We start from the raw sequence: 14,869 nt of genomic DNA on the forward strand, positions 1-14,869 counted from the left end.
GAGATGTTCAGTAACTGATACTCTTTTGCATCATGATGTTAAACAGAGGCCAGATCACATTCTTCCACAGCAAGAAAAACCTTGGGAACAACATATGCAATTGCAGGTTTCACCTGTGTCTTTTAGTTATATCCTTGAAATCATTGGTATAAAGATTGATCCTGGGTAAGTCTGTTGATTCTTATAAGTCAGACTTGATAATATAGTCCTTCCTATAATCTCATAACCAAACATGGGTGAACTTCAGTTGGACCTTGATTCCAAAAAACCTACTATAAAAAAAAAATTTTCAAAATCAGGGAAATTTTATTATGGACCAGGTATTAGATATTAATAAGGAATTATTGTTAACATTGGCATAAGAGTATGGTGGTTTTAAAATATGTCCACAAATCCTTTAAGACTCCTCCCTTCAGAGGTAGAGCCTAACTTCCCTCACCTGGAGTGTAGATCATTCTAAGTAACTAGTTTCTAATCAACAGAATACGAAGTGGTTGTATTGATTTCTGGGAATAAATCACAAAGGCATCATAGCTTTCGCCCTGCTGTCTTTTGGATCACTTGCTCAAGGGAAGCCTCTTGCTAACAACCAGCACAAACTTCTTAGCCACACGCAAGAGCTTCTTGTAATCCGATCTCTGCTCCCTGTCAAGCGTTCAGATTCCTACAGCAACAGTCCATATTTTGGTATGCAACTTAATGAGAAATGTGATTTTTTTGCTTTCATAAATAAAGACCTTATAATTTTGGTAGCAACAAGTGTTCCACCATTCCAACCAATTTAGAAAACATCAATTTACTACAACCAAATTTGTAATTAGATTATATGCCCAATAAAGTGTAAACGAAGGAGGTAGGGAATACAGCAATACAGGGAATCACTTATAAATCATTAATATTTCTGTAAGAATGGATCTCCACATTTTTGGTATCTCTCCCAAGATCAATAAATTCATGGGCTAACAATAAAACTATCATATAAATTGGAGGAATAGTGAATTAGAGGGAATTTACGGGTCCTTCTGTATATAGCCCAGGGGTTGACAACAAGCCTTAAAGATAAGCCACAAGTCACACGAGGCACTGGGCAATCAGAGCAGCAATGACTACACACAAAGGCTCTAGTCGATGGCCTGTTATTCCTAGGAGGCATGTCTTCAGCTATGTCACTAAAGTCTTAACGCTAGCTAAATTAGTTAAAGCTGGATTAAGTGAGATTACTGTCAGGATTTGTACGTAAAATCAAACTTCTATGCAAATCTAATTTTCAACTTCATTGTAGAAAACTGTTTACTTAAACAATTTTTAAAATGAAGTTTCCTATAATAAACAGGCTCAGTAGATCCTGAAACTATTAAAACCAATCTTTCAATAACACAGGAAAACTCTTCGCCCTTCTTAGTAAACATGCTTTAAAAACAACTTTGGGGGGCGCCTGGGTGGCTCAGTTGGTTAAGCGACTGCCTTCGGCTCAGGTCATGATCCTGGAGTCCCTGGATCGAGTCCCGCATCGGGCTCCCTGCTCGGCGGGGAGTCTGCTTCTCCCTCTGACCCTCCCCCCTCTCATGTGCTCTCTCTCTCTCTCTCTCTCTCTCAAATAAATGAATAAATAAAATCTTAAAAAAAAAATAAAAAAATAAAAAAAAAAATAAAAACAACTTTGGGATGACAAGATACAGAAAGGGTACAATTTCATGTTATATTTTTATGGTAGCTGTAAGCAAATTTTACAAACCTTTCTTTCTAAAAAAAAGTCTAATTTTCAAAAACAACTTGGTAACTTCTCAAAGTCTCTCTAAAGGTTCCTACTAAAAAAAGTTGTAAATTGTTGTTTTAAATATAACCAGGGGCTGGGGCGCCTGGGTGGCTCAGTCGGTTAAGCATCCGACTCTTTGATCTCAGCTCAGGTCTTGATCTGACGTCTTGAGTTCAAGCCCCGTGTTGGGCTCCACACTGGGCATAGAGCCTACTTAAAAACAAAAACATTTAATCAAGGGCCAAATTAAAGATATTCGGGGCTAATAATATTTATTTCCACATTTCACAGAGACAGACAACAGGCCTACAAAGGACTTGCAGCTGGATAAGGGACATATGAGCAGATGTCCCGTCTGGCCGCACATCAGGTAAGGATGCAGCTATGGCTCAGCTGAAGTCAGTGTAGAAGGGGATGACAGGCTTGCTTATTATAAACAAACCTGAAATCTATGGATTTATAGGGTAGGATTCCTTGGGAAAATGTCATGATTCTAAGTATTTGTAAATATGAATAAACATTAGTAGATTTAAATAGTTTAACATAGCACATAAGTGACTAAGACATTTCCAAACCTTCTGCATGACTTTTCTCGCCCATCTCAACTGCAAGATGTACCACTGTGCCACAGGAAAAGAACACCGAGCTGCCCGGAAAAGCAAGAGGACCCGTTGAAGGATTCCAGACACCTTTTGGCGGTTCTCTTTCTCAGCTTTTAAAAGAAGATCATCACCATCTTCCTGAAGAAAATAAAACAATTAATTTTAATAGCTAGTAATATGAAATTTTAAAGGGTTAAAGTGAAAATAAATATAGTGTTTCTCAAACGAAAATGTTCCTGGAGATTTATAAGGGAAATTTTGAGGGATGACCTCAGAGATTTCAACTATAGCTATTTCTAGTGTCAAGGAAATATTTCTCTCATCTCGGTGTAAAGGGCTAAACTGACCCTAAACCCAAGTCTTCCCTACAACAGTTAAAACCCACCACTCCTGACTCCAATGGTACTAATGGACTGCCAAACAGAACCCTGCATTCTCCCTAGCCAAGAGTCAATCTCAGTACTCTGAGGGAGAGAAATACTGGGGGAGAAATACTTCTACTGTTTTTCTTTCTCCCCTTCCCTCTCCCTCTGGACATGGACAAGGTATCCTTAGAAGCTGCTGGTGGCCACCCTGCTCCCACAAAGGGAGCCAGCCTTAAGCTGAAGCTAACACCTTAGAAAACAAACTAGAGAGGAAGAGCTCCAATCTATGCTAACATAACTGAGTCAGAAGTTACCCTACTACTGGGCTTCTTAATTATGCCAGCCAATTTGGACCAAGTTTTCTATTATTTCCAACCCAAAGAGTTCTAATTGATATAAAGTGATTTAGAGTGATACTTAGAAATCCTACCATTGAGGATTATTTTAATAAAATGAATCACTACTAAGGATCATAACCACTCAAACTAATATTAGCATAGCATATTCCAAAAATACCTTAAAATGCTATTTCTAATTTCTAAGCCAATATACTGAAGACTCAGATGTGACAGAAAAGACCAATTACTGAGAATACAATGGTCTATTTATCCCTTCCATATATAACATATTACATTTGAAATAACAATAAATGAAATATTTTAACCTATTGAAACATAATCTTAAATATAACAAATAATAGAATAAAAACTCTTAAAAAAGAAGAAAAAACTAGATACAGAGAAGTTGCTAATACTAAAACAGTAAGTAGTAAAGAAACAATATCAGAATCACTTCAAAATATTAATCAGATGTTAAAATAATTTATAAGTAAATAATTTGTATTAATACTTTAAATCTTAAAACCAGCTAATTGTAATGTCATGAGAGCAGAGAAAAAGTTCCTGAGAGGAACACCATATTGCTATTTATGACAGAACTATCAATTGAATAGTGCAGGAGAAAAAAATGACCTATCAAATAAAAAATAAATAAATAAATAAAGTCTTTCCAAAGAGGCAGACAATGAGGTGAATAAAAGACTGAAATAATGTATGGCTTCTAAATTCTGACATTCATTATTTGTTACCCTAAACAAATGTCTATTTTTTTAAAACCTGGATATAGAGAACTCTCTCTTTTGTTTTAAGATTTTATTTATTTGACAGAGAGAGACACAGCGAGAAGGGAACACAGGCAGGGGGAGTGGGAGAGGGAGAAGCAGGCTTCCCACCGAGCAGGGAGCCCGATGTGGGACTCGATCCCAGAACCCTGGGATCATGACCTGAGCCGGAAGCAGACGCTTAACAACTGAGCCACCCAGGCGCCCTCTTGATTTTCTTTTATTATTGCAATAATTTTAACATTTATTGACTACCTACTGTGTGTCCTAGGCCCTAAGGTAAAAGCTTTTACAGGATATCTCATTTAATCCTCACAATAATACTATTACAGGTACTATCATCATCTGCATTTTACAGATAAGGAAACTTAAGTAATTCAGTACATTGCCTAAGATTATACAATTAATAAACAGCAAAGCTGGGATTTGGAAGTCTGTCTTCAGAGCTTGCATTCTTAACTTGATAATTATTATCAAGTTGATTATTTTAAAATTTGGACAAAATCAACTTTAAATTAATTAAAAGATTAAGCACTAAGCTTACTTCACTGCGAATGGCTGGCTGAGGACAATACAATGGAGGAGCCGGAAGATACAAGCCGACCGGCACTAAGCCCCGCAGCCTCCTACTGAAGTCCTTGGCAGAATTTACCAGAAGCTGAAATGTCTCTGACAGAATATCTGCATCAGCCATAACTGCTGCTTTCAGTACTTCTTGCACTGAACCAAATAGCAGATTTACATCTTCTTCTTCAATGGGATCTACCAAATACAAAATTAGGTAAAACAGTTAAAATTTATATTATGCTGATCCTGTTTTGTAGTGTAAAATTTCCTACCTGAAAAACCTAATCATCAAAAGTGAACATATTGTTTGACAGGCAAAACAAGGCAACTTCTAGACAGAAATTTAATAACTATTCTGCTACTTTATTTTTTTATCTATTTATTTGTTTGGGGGTTTTTTTGTTTTTTTTTTTTGAGGGAGAGATTGACCATGGATGGGGGGCAGGAGGAAGGAAGAGAGAGAGTATCTTAAGCAGGTTCCACACTCAGAGCAGAGCTCAATGCAGGGCTCGATCTCATGAACCTGAGATCATGACCTGAGCTGAAATCTAGTCAGGTGCTTAACCGACTAAGCCACCCAGGTGCCCCCACCACAGTATTTTTTAAATAAAGTTAGTAAAAATGACTTATGTCATAAAGCTAAAAAAAAAAAAAAGCAGGAAGATACAAAACATTCCCACCAACAGTGTAGGAGGGTTCCCCTTTCTCTGCATCCTCGCCAACATTTGTTGTTTCCTGACTTGTTATTTTTAGCCATTCTGACCAGTGTGAGGTGGTATCTCATTGTGGTTTTGATTTGTATTTCCCTGATGGCAAGTGATGTGGAGCATTTTATGTGTCTGTTGGCCATATGTATGTCTTCTTTGGAGAAGTGTCTGTTCATGTCTTCTGCCCATATCTTGACTGGATTATTTGGTTTTTGGGTGTTGAGTTTGAAAGAAACTGAGGGTTGCAGGAAGGGAGGTGGGTGGGGGGATGGGATAACTGGGTAATGGGTATTAAGGAGGGCATGCGATATGATGAGCACAGGGTGTTATAGGCAACTAATGAATCATTGAACATTACATCAAAAACTAATGATATATTATATGTTGACTAACTGAATTTAAATAAAAATTTTTTTAAAAAGATAAAAAACAGTCCTACAATCTAGCTTCAACTATATAAGTATCTGTATTAATGTGGACGTGTCCCAGAAGGTAAAATGCAAGGAGATACAGGTGATAGAACTGGAGATTTAGGGACTTTTATATTATGAAATATTTACATGCTTTAAGATATAGAATATAATAGGAAAACACTCATGTATTGACTTTTCATCCTTGTCTGATATTAACATTGTTGATATAATTAATATTTTTTTTAAAATAAAATGTTTCAGATATAGCTGAAATTTCTTATGTACCAATCATATTCCACTCACTCTCTCCAGAGATAGCTACTATCCACAATTTGGTATGGGTATATTGGAACCCCTATTACACAGATGTTGTGTCCTACACACCTAGAGAGTTCAAATTCATTTTCCACTTCACTAACCATCTGCTGAGTTTGTTTTTAAATCGGTTTATAAGGTATAATTTACAGACACTAAAATTCATCCTTTTTAAGTATATAGTTCAAATGAGTTTTGACAAATCTATACAGCCCTGTAAGAATAATGCCATCATCCCAAAAAAGTTCTCCTACACCTTTCTGTTGGCAACCACTGATCTGTTTCCTGTCCTTATACTATTACTTTTTTTTTTTTAAAGATTTATTTATTTGAGAGAAAGAGAGAGAACAAGGGAGAGGGAGAATGGGGGGAGGGGCAGAGAGAATCCTTCAAGCAGACTCCATGCTGAGCACTGAAACCAATGTGGGACTTGATGCCACAACCCACGAGATCATGACCTGAGCTGAAACCAAGAGTAGGACACTCAACCAACTGAGCCACCCAAGTGCCCCCCTTACAGTGTTACTTTTATTAAAATGTCACATAAATGGAATCAAACTATATGTAATCTTTGTTTCTGACTTCTTTCATCCCTCACAATGGTTCTGCAATTCAACCATGTTTTTGCATGTTATCAGTAGTTTGCCCTTCTTCATTACTGATTATTCTATTATACAGATACATTGAAATTTGTTTATCCATTCACAAGTTGACGGGCATTGGAGTTGTTTCAAGTTTTTGACTATTATGAAAAAGCTTCCATGAACATTTGTATACAGGTCTTTGGGTGGTTCTATGTTTTTATTATGCTTAGGTAAATACGTAGGGGTGGAATCCACTGAGTTTCTATTTCCTTTTTGTTTCTGACTCCTGGAAATTTCTCCTACTTTCTCTATATATTAGCCTTAAAATGTGTATTTTTATATTTTATCTACAGACACATTTTATCTATATATTTATTATGGGAAACTTTTGCAGATTATTTAAAAAAACACATTGCTAGAACTTTAAGTTCAGACTGGGACTTTTTTAGTCCTTTTCTTTCAAAACCAACTTTCATGTAGTTACATTATCTTTTCATTTATTTAAAAAAACATTGACAGGGGTGCCTGGATGCCTCAGTCGGTTCAGTGTCTCCCTCCAGCTCAGGTCATGATCCCGGGGTCCTGAGATCAAGCCGCACATTGGGCTTCCTGCTCAGCGGGGAGCCTGCTTCCTCTCTCTCTCTCTGCTGCTCTCTTGCTCTCTCTCTCTCTCTCAAATACATAAATAAATTCTTTAAAAATAAATAAAAATTTAAAAATTAAAAAATATTGACAGAAAATTATCAAAGAAAAGTTTTTAGTCAGATTTCCAAGTATTATGAGTTCTTTCTGGAAAAAGAAGTTATAATTAGTAAGTTCTAAGAATCTAGAGTCACTGCTTAATGGAGACATGCACTAATAAAACCAAAGGGTCCCACAGTAGTCATTAAACATACAACTTTAAATAACTGACTTCATTACTTTTCATCTAAACTTCTCCATCTATAAAACAGACAAATTTTATAAGGCTCCTGGGTAAATCTATGAAATATATGTGATATTACATTATTTTTAATTCTGTAATGCCACTCTGAACTTTTCAAACTAAAAACAAAACCAACTCTGTGATTTATGCACTCAGCAAGAGTTGAACTAAATACTTTTAAGTACTCTCACGTGTGCAAGATTCTACAAGATTCTACAGCTATGACTACAAAAGAAAATAATCCAAATGTAGCAAAATACAACTAAGTAAAAAGATATGTACAGAAAATAAGAGTATCATTCAGTTACTGACCATCGTTTTTTAAGCTGGCATAAGTTTTGAATGCTCCCATGATTAAGAATAAATAGCAAACTTGTATCTTTGATAAGCTTACTGCAAAATTTTAATATATTTGTGGATATTAACAAGTTTTTTAAAATGTCATGAGGTTTATATTAATTAAGCTGATACACTGTCAGAGTATATGTAGGTAACATACCTGTAAACTGTTTGTATTTTGCACCCATTTCATTTTTTGCTTCGAAAGAGGCTGGCCGACCTAAAAAACACTTCAGTTTTTCCTGGAAAATCTGTCCTGGAGTCAAATTTATTGGTAAATTTAGACCCTTTTTGTTGGACCTGAAATCACATCAAGTTAAGAGAAATGAACCCAAATTTTGAAAAAGAAAATATTAACACACTAAGAACTAAACATGAAATCTTAAGAGACAGTGAAATTCACTTTCCTTATTCATCCTCTATTTTAAAAACAAATAATTAGGGGAAAAAAGAGAAATAATTGAGGAAATAAGGCACTGAGGAGATTTTTAAGGCTCTCCATGATTATGATACTAATACATCGTCCCATCATTATTTCCCATTACTACCCTACAGTCTACTCTATCCACACTGCACCAAACTTGTCTTTTGCCATATGCCTTTGCTCATGTGTGGAATGTTCTCCCTCCCTACAGCTACTCTATTTGTCAAGATCCTGTCTTCCCTTCAATGCCCATCTCAAATGATATCTCCTACATAAAGTATTTCCTGCCCTATGCCCACTTCATACTATTGCTCTCTCCACTGCACAACTGGCACTTTTCTTACCACACTATCTAAATTATAATAATGTTTTGTCCTAATTTTTCTATTAAACTATAAATGCCTTCAATATGGAGACTATGTGCCATTTAAGTTTATATCTACTAAAATACCTGGCAGAGAGCTTGGTAAAGAAAGGTTACTTAATAAATAAATATATGTTGAATTATTGAACTGAAAAATATCAAAGATACAGCAATACCATAATATTCAAAAAAGTTAAAATACAGATATTAGATTGATTAGCTTAAAATTCAAATCCTACTCAAGACAGACAAACTCTCCCATTGACTAAAAGCCTTTTGAGGGCATTACTAACAAATGTGCTAAATAAAAGTTTTTTCTTTTTGGTTTTTTTTAAGTTTTAACACAAGAAAGCTGCTGAGCTGTCCAACACAGTAGCCACTAGCTGCATATTTAGCTATTTAAATTTAAATTTAAATTAGACTGAAAACTCAGTTCCTTGGTCTTACCAGCCACATTTTAAGTGCTCAATAGCTGCATGTGACTGACAGCTATCATACTGGACTGCACATATAGAACTTTTCCAACACTGAAAACAATTTTATTGGATACTGCTGGACTAAGGATTCCACAAAATGTGTAAATGCCAGCAATGAGAGAAATAAAAAAATAGTTAGATGATACTATGATACTATTTCTTAATCTAAGTCTGCCTAAATATACATACCTTATGAAATTTCTATCATGTTTACAGAACAGTTGGAAAGCCACACCAATGGAAACAGATGTCTTCCAGTCTCCAAGTTTATGTGCCAACCACACAGCCTCTGGAACTAGGCCTCCAATAAGTAATAATTCAAAGGCATATTCAACTGTCCACACATCAGAAAGATTCTGATCTCTTACAACACTGGCCACTTCAGAGTGTTGTAGAGGAATAAGTCGAAGGCACTGTTCTATGAGTAAATAAAAGAAAATGAATATTACAATTACATTTATCAGAACTCACTCCTCACACAGTTACAGCTCTCTCTCCTTTTTTTTTAAGATTTTATTTTTTAAGTAATCTCTACACCGAATGTGGGGCTGAAACTTACAAACCCAAGATCAAGAGTCACATGCTCCACTGACTGAGCCAGCCAGGAGCCCCTATCTCTTTAATTAGTATTTTCTACACAAAATCACAACAAGAAAGATGGCTTAAGATAGGGGTGCCTGGGTGGCTCAGTTGTTAAGCATCTGCCTTCAGCTCAGGTCATGATCCCAGAGTCCTGGGATCGAGTCCCACATCGGGCTCCCTGCTCAGCGGGAAGCCTGCTTCTCCCTCTCCCACTTGCCCTGCTTGTGTTCCCTCTCTCGCTGTGTCTCTCTCTCTCAAATAAATAAATAAAATCTTTAAAAAAAAAAAAAGAAAAAGAACAGAGTGGATACAGAAAGAGAAGAGAGAGCATTGAGTACATTACATAAAATAAATGTAAATACAGTTTAATGAAAACTTTATGTCAGATAATATAAACATACATATACACACTTAAGTATACTGGGCCACAGTGTACAATTTATTACTGTGGGCTGACTAAAATACATCTCTATTTCTCCTACTAGAAATTTGGAGAGCAGAGACACATTTTACATGACTTTGTATTCCTCATAGTGCCATGCAATAAAATACTAATTTGAGGTAAAACTCAAGCATTAAGTGTTCAATATATTAGTGTTTATAAGAAAGTAGAAAATAATCCTGACTAAATGGACAAGATTTCAGCCTGGCCTGGGATTAAATACAAAGGGTCATATCCTTCTCCCTAGCCTTCCATACCGTTCCCTAATTAAAGTAACATTCAAATAAGCAACTTGGAAATACAATGACTGAACTGCTATTTTTTAAAAAATATATATTGCTAAGATTCCCACTCACTTCCTCAAAATAAACCTGGCAAATGGTATGCATGGGTTTCTGTTCCTTGAAACAATTAGTTTCTCACGTGACCTAGTCTCTGCCTGTTCCAAACAATAACACATTAGCTTTCTGACAAACACATTTGGATAGAAACACAAAAATTTGTCATTCACTTGACTGATTCTGCATAGGCAAAGAGCCTGGAGATTGACGAAATTTTTCATACTTTTTTATTTACTATGAGCAAGGTACCATACTACTAAAAGAACTTGACTGATTTAATTTTCTGAAAATTTTATTGCTTTCGTACAGCAAGCATCACACCAAATAAGCAATTCAAATCCTCAATACATTCTGCCATTAGCTCTGATTAAAAAGATTAACATAAAATCTATTTTAAGTCAAGCCTGTGGATATCCTTTTTCAAGATACTAGGAAATTAAAGAAACTAAAGGATATATATCAAGTTTCAGGTATTTAAATTTTCAATAATCACAGTTTCAGGCTTAGGAAGAGATCGCAAAACTTTCTTTCCCACCCTCTCCTCTCACTGGGAAGATATTTACACAAGGAATAAAAATGTGTGTCTTTGAGCTTTTATGAATGTTTATGAATATGTCCAAAAACAATTCAATAATTCTATCACCTTTCTTCCTACAATGTGATAAAGATCTTCCCTAGGTATGCAAAGTGATCTGAAAAGATAAAGATCATGGCAAACAGCAAAGTCCTATAAATAATGTAGGATACGAAGACAAGAAATTGAGACAAATTTTCTAAGTCAGGATTTGATTTTTTTTTTCCTTTTTTTAGGTTTTTCAAAAAACCGCATGGAGTACTACCTCTCCTCTTTAGTAAAATAAGGTGGATTGAGGACACAATTTGTTGTCAGAAACCTTACTACCAAAAATAGAAACCACAGGTGGTAAGTACTTAGGGATGTAACAAAAAAGAGAGCTTAAATATAAAACCACTGTAATGATAATAAATACAGTTGACCCTTGAACAACACAGGTCTGAGCTGTGCAGGTCTACTCATACACAATTTCCTTGAATAAATACAGTACAGTAATACAAATGTACTTTCTCTTATGATTTTCTTAACATTTTCTTTTTCTAGCTTACTTTATTGTAAGAATACAGTATATTATACATATACAAAATACATATTAACTGTTGATCTTATGGGTAAAGCATGTGGTCAACAGTAAGTTATCGACAGTTCACTTTTGGGGGAGTCAAAAGTTATATGTGAATTTTTGACTATGCAGGGGGCCGGCACGCCTAACCCGTTTGTTCCTGGGTCAAATGTAATATCAAATGTACAAGGAAATAAGTAATAGGTATCTGAGAGGCTTAGAGGAAAGCATTAAAGTGAAAGGAGCACATGCTGTTAGGGAGGAAAGGCAGGGAGCACCAGCTGAATCTGAGTTAGGACATGGTAGAAAAGGACAATGGTGGGCAGGGACAGGAGAGCAGGCAGAGCCTGGTGAAAGCTGAGCACCTGTTTCTGTTCATACCAGCTCCCTAAAAGAAGCCAGATCAGGTCGGGACCAACATTTTTTCCCAGGAAAGCAGGGACCTACTAGAAAAGAAGCCATGAGACAAGTTCCCTTCTGATCCTACCTCACACACATGATTTTCTAGGGAGCAGAACCTCCTGAAGAACCCCAGATGAGAAGAGAGACTAGCACTACTGCTAAAGTGTTCAAGTGGGTACAAACAGTCCTCTGCTCCTACCCACATCTTGAGACATTTACAGAAGACTCTGAACACACAGTTCAAAATCCACGGTTCTGTGATTAAATTTGCTGACCACTTGTTGCTACCTCTTTTAAACTTTTTAAAAATATTTATTTATTTGAGAGAGAGAGAACGAGAGAGAGAGGGAAAGTACAAGCGGGGAAAAGGGCAGAGGGAGAGGGAGAAGCAGGCTCCCCGCTGAGCAGGGAGCCCGACACAGGACTCCATTGCAGGACCCCGGGATCATGACCTGAGCTGAAGGCAGATGCTTAACAGACTGAGCCACCCAGGCACAGGCGCCCCCTCTATTAAACTTCTAACTACCTGACATCTTGTACTATTCTAACGTATGTGTACATATTTATCAGTTCATGTTACTTCCTGCTGAAACCCCACTGTATTTAAAGTGCAGATTCCTTCCCCTGGCTCACATCTGGCCTCATCTCTGACTTCATCTCATATCATTCTCACTTCTCCCTCTATCCTCCAGCCACACCAGCCTTTCAGTTTCTCAAATGCATCAAGTTTATTCTTGTTCTGGGGCTTCTGCACAAGCTCGGTTAGAATGCTGTAAGTCCTGATGGGTCCAAGGCTGCTCTTTCTTTCATTAAGAGTTCATCTTAAATGTCCCCCCCCCCCCACCCTCAGAGAGCACTTTCCCAAATTCACCATCTGAAATACCCACTCAGTCACAATGCATTACTCTACTTCAACTCTCTGCATGCCAATAATCACTTGTTTATGTATTCATTTATTTAATTTTCTGTTTCAAGCTATTAGATGTTATTTAATTAATTGTATGTTAATTTAATTAGATGTTATATTTAAACTCCGTAAAAGAACAGGTATTTTATCTGTTTTGTTCATTGCAGTCAGAATAAGTCTATTTCATACATCAAAACAAAAGAACTACAAATATCTTCACAATATTAATCTCATATGGTACAAGTTAATATATTTCTAGCACCTACAACTCTGCCTGGCACACAGCGGACACTTAATAAAATTAGTGGAATAAAATGAACATCACAGAAATCTGTGTACATTGTTTCTCTCCATAAGGGCAGAGCAGTTCTCTATGCATTAATCTGTGGTACATTTTGACATTAATAAAATGATTAAATAGAGGAAAGTAAATGATCCAAAGAAAATGATAAAAGTAAATCGTCCAAATAAAATTAAATTCTAAATTAGCGTACTCAAAATTTGTTAAATTTCCACATTTTTATATAAATGACAGTCCTTTTACTTTAAAAATGGAAACTTTATAAAAAATACCAATTTGTCTAAAATTTGTAATTAAAAATCTATACTCAATAAAAACAAACCCAAGCAATACCTTTCTCAGATTTTATTCATTTAGTCACTGAGAATCTGTGCATCACACACTAAGCTAGAACAGTATTATTTCCATAGAATAATGATCACTATATAAGTTGATTTTAAATACTATGTGAAAAAACAAAGTGAGAAAATTATTTGCTTACTGTATTACCTGTTTTAACATGAAGGGGAGGAAGAACATTCACATTGTGAGGTGGCAAAATGTAAAGCAGCTGATTGGCGAAATAGGCGGCCATGAAACGAGCCATGGACTGGATAACCCTCACTGCCGCCTCAGGAACAACATTTCTAGTCATTCCAAACTCACAGTGAGACTTCTCAGGAACTAAGGAATACAGCAAATGACCAAAGGAGATTCTGATCAAACTATCAAAAAGCAATAATATTTAAGTTCCCAACATTATACAAGAAGAAAATTATAATTAAAATTTTTTTCTCAGATGAGCACCCACGACCTGTATGAGCTAATTTATAATAGGTATCTATGCTTCTTGAGGACAATAAAACAAAAATAGTTAGCTCACAATTATGAGCACACGCACTTAGGAATACTGATGACTTCAAGTTACCAGTTTTATTTTAAAACACAGAAGGATAAATACAAAACAATCAAGCCATGATGGACTTGCAAGCTTATATTTCATTATTTTCCCTTTTCCTTCCCTTTCCAATGTTTTTTCTTTGATGAAAGGAGGCAGAGTTTACTATAAAAATAATCTGAAAATCAGCACTAGAACAATGACTTTTTTTTTTTAAGATTTTATTTATTGAGAGAGAGTGAGTGAGACAGAGAGCATAAGCGCAGAGAGGGGCAGAGGGAGAGAGAGAAGTAGACACCCCTGCTGAGCAGGGAGCCGATGCTCAGTGCTCGATCCCAGGACCCTGGGATCATGACCTGAACCAAAGGCAGCTGCTTAACTAACTGAGCCACCCAAGAGCCTCTAGAACAGTAATTCTTAATGCTGTTTTCTGTACCATTACATCTGGGGATTAGGATACACTCCCATTAGTAAGAGTGGCTCACTATTGTAAGATTCTTTGGGGAGGGAGGGACAAAAGGAAAATGTGGGGTGGAGGGAGAAAATGGGTGGGGGAGCGGGAATTACATCAGGATTTCTGAGGTGATTCTGATATATAAACTGCAGGAGCAAATGTGCTGTCCCTATTTGAGAATCAAAACTCAGTAATATAAACTGGTATTCAGAGATCTGAAAATAGTTAAGCTAGTAAATATAGATAAATACAAAGTTAACATTAATTTTTTAGAAATTTATGGCCCCAGGGCACCTGGCTGGCTCAGTCAGTTAAGCATCCAACTCTTGATTTCCGCGCAGGTTACCATCTCAGGGCTGTGAGATCGAGCCCCAGGTGGGCTTGCGCTGGGTGTGGAGCCCGCTCAGGATTCTCTCTCTCCCTCTCTTCCCCTCTCTAATTAATTAATTAATTAATTAATTAAAAAGAAA

General features: G+C 36.3%; 1 protein-coding gene across 5 annotated transcripts in view; it reads right to left on the reverse strand.

Annotated features, from left to right (window-relative positions):
* The window catches only part of CPLANE1 (ciliogenesis and planar polarity effector 1), a 138,124-nt gene that overhangs the window by 91,032 nt on the left and 32,223 nt on the right, over positions 1 to 14,869 (reverse strand). For 4 of the 5 annotated variants that reach the window (XM_032415152.1, XM_032415151.1, XM_032415155.1 and 1 more), the window contains 5 exons: positions 13,558 to 13,731; positions 9,147 to 9,375; positions 7,854 to 7,993; positions 4,388 to 4,605; positions 2,332 to 2,496 (listed from right to left, as the gene is read on the reverse strand). In XM_032415152.1, the coding sequence (XP_032271043.1) occupies positions 2,332 to 2,496; positions 4,388 to 4,605; positions 7,854 to 7,993; positions 9,147 to 9,375; positions 13,558 to 13,731 (926 nt within the window). The remainder of the gene's footprint in view (positions 1 to 2,331; positions 2,497 to 4,387; positions 4,606 to 7,853; positions 7,994 to 9,146; positions 9,376 to 13,557; positions 13,732 to 14,869) is intronic. The other variant, XM_032415154.1, reaches the window with a different exon arrangement.

This window comes from Phoca vitulina, unplaced genomic scaffold (genome assembly GCF_004348235.1).
Source record: "Phoca vitulina isolate PV1807 unplaced genomic scaffold, GSC_HSeal_1.0 scaffold17, whole genome shotgun sequence".
NCBI lineage: Eukaryota > Metazoa > Chordata > Mammalia > Carnivora > Phocidae > Phoca > Phoca vitulina.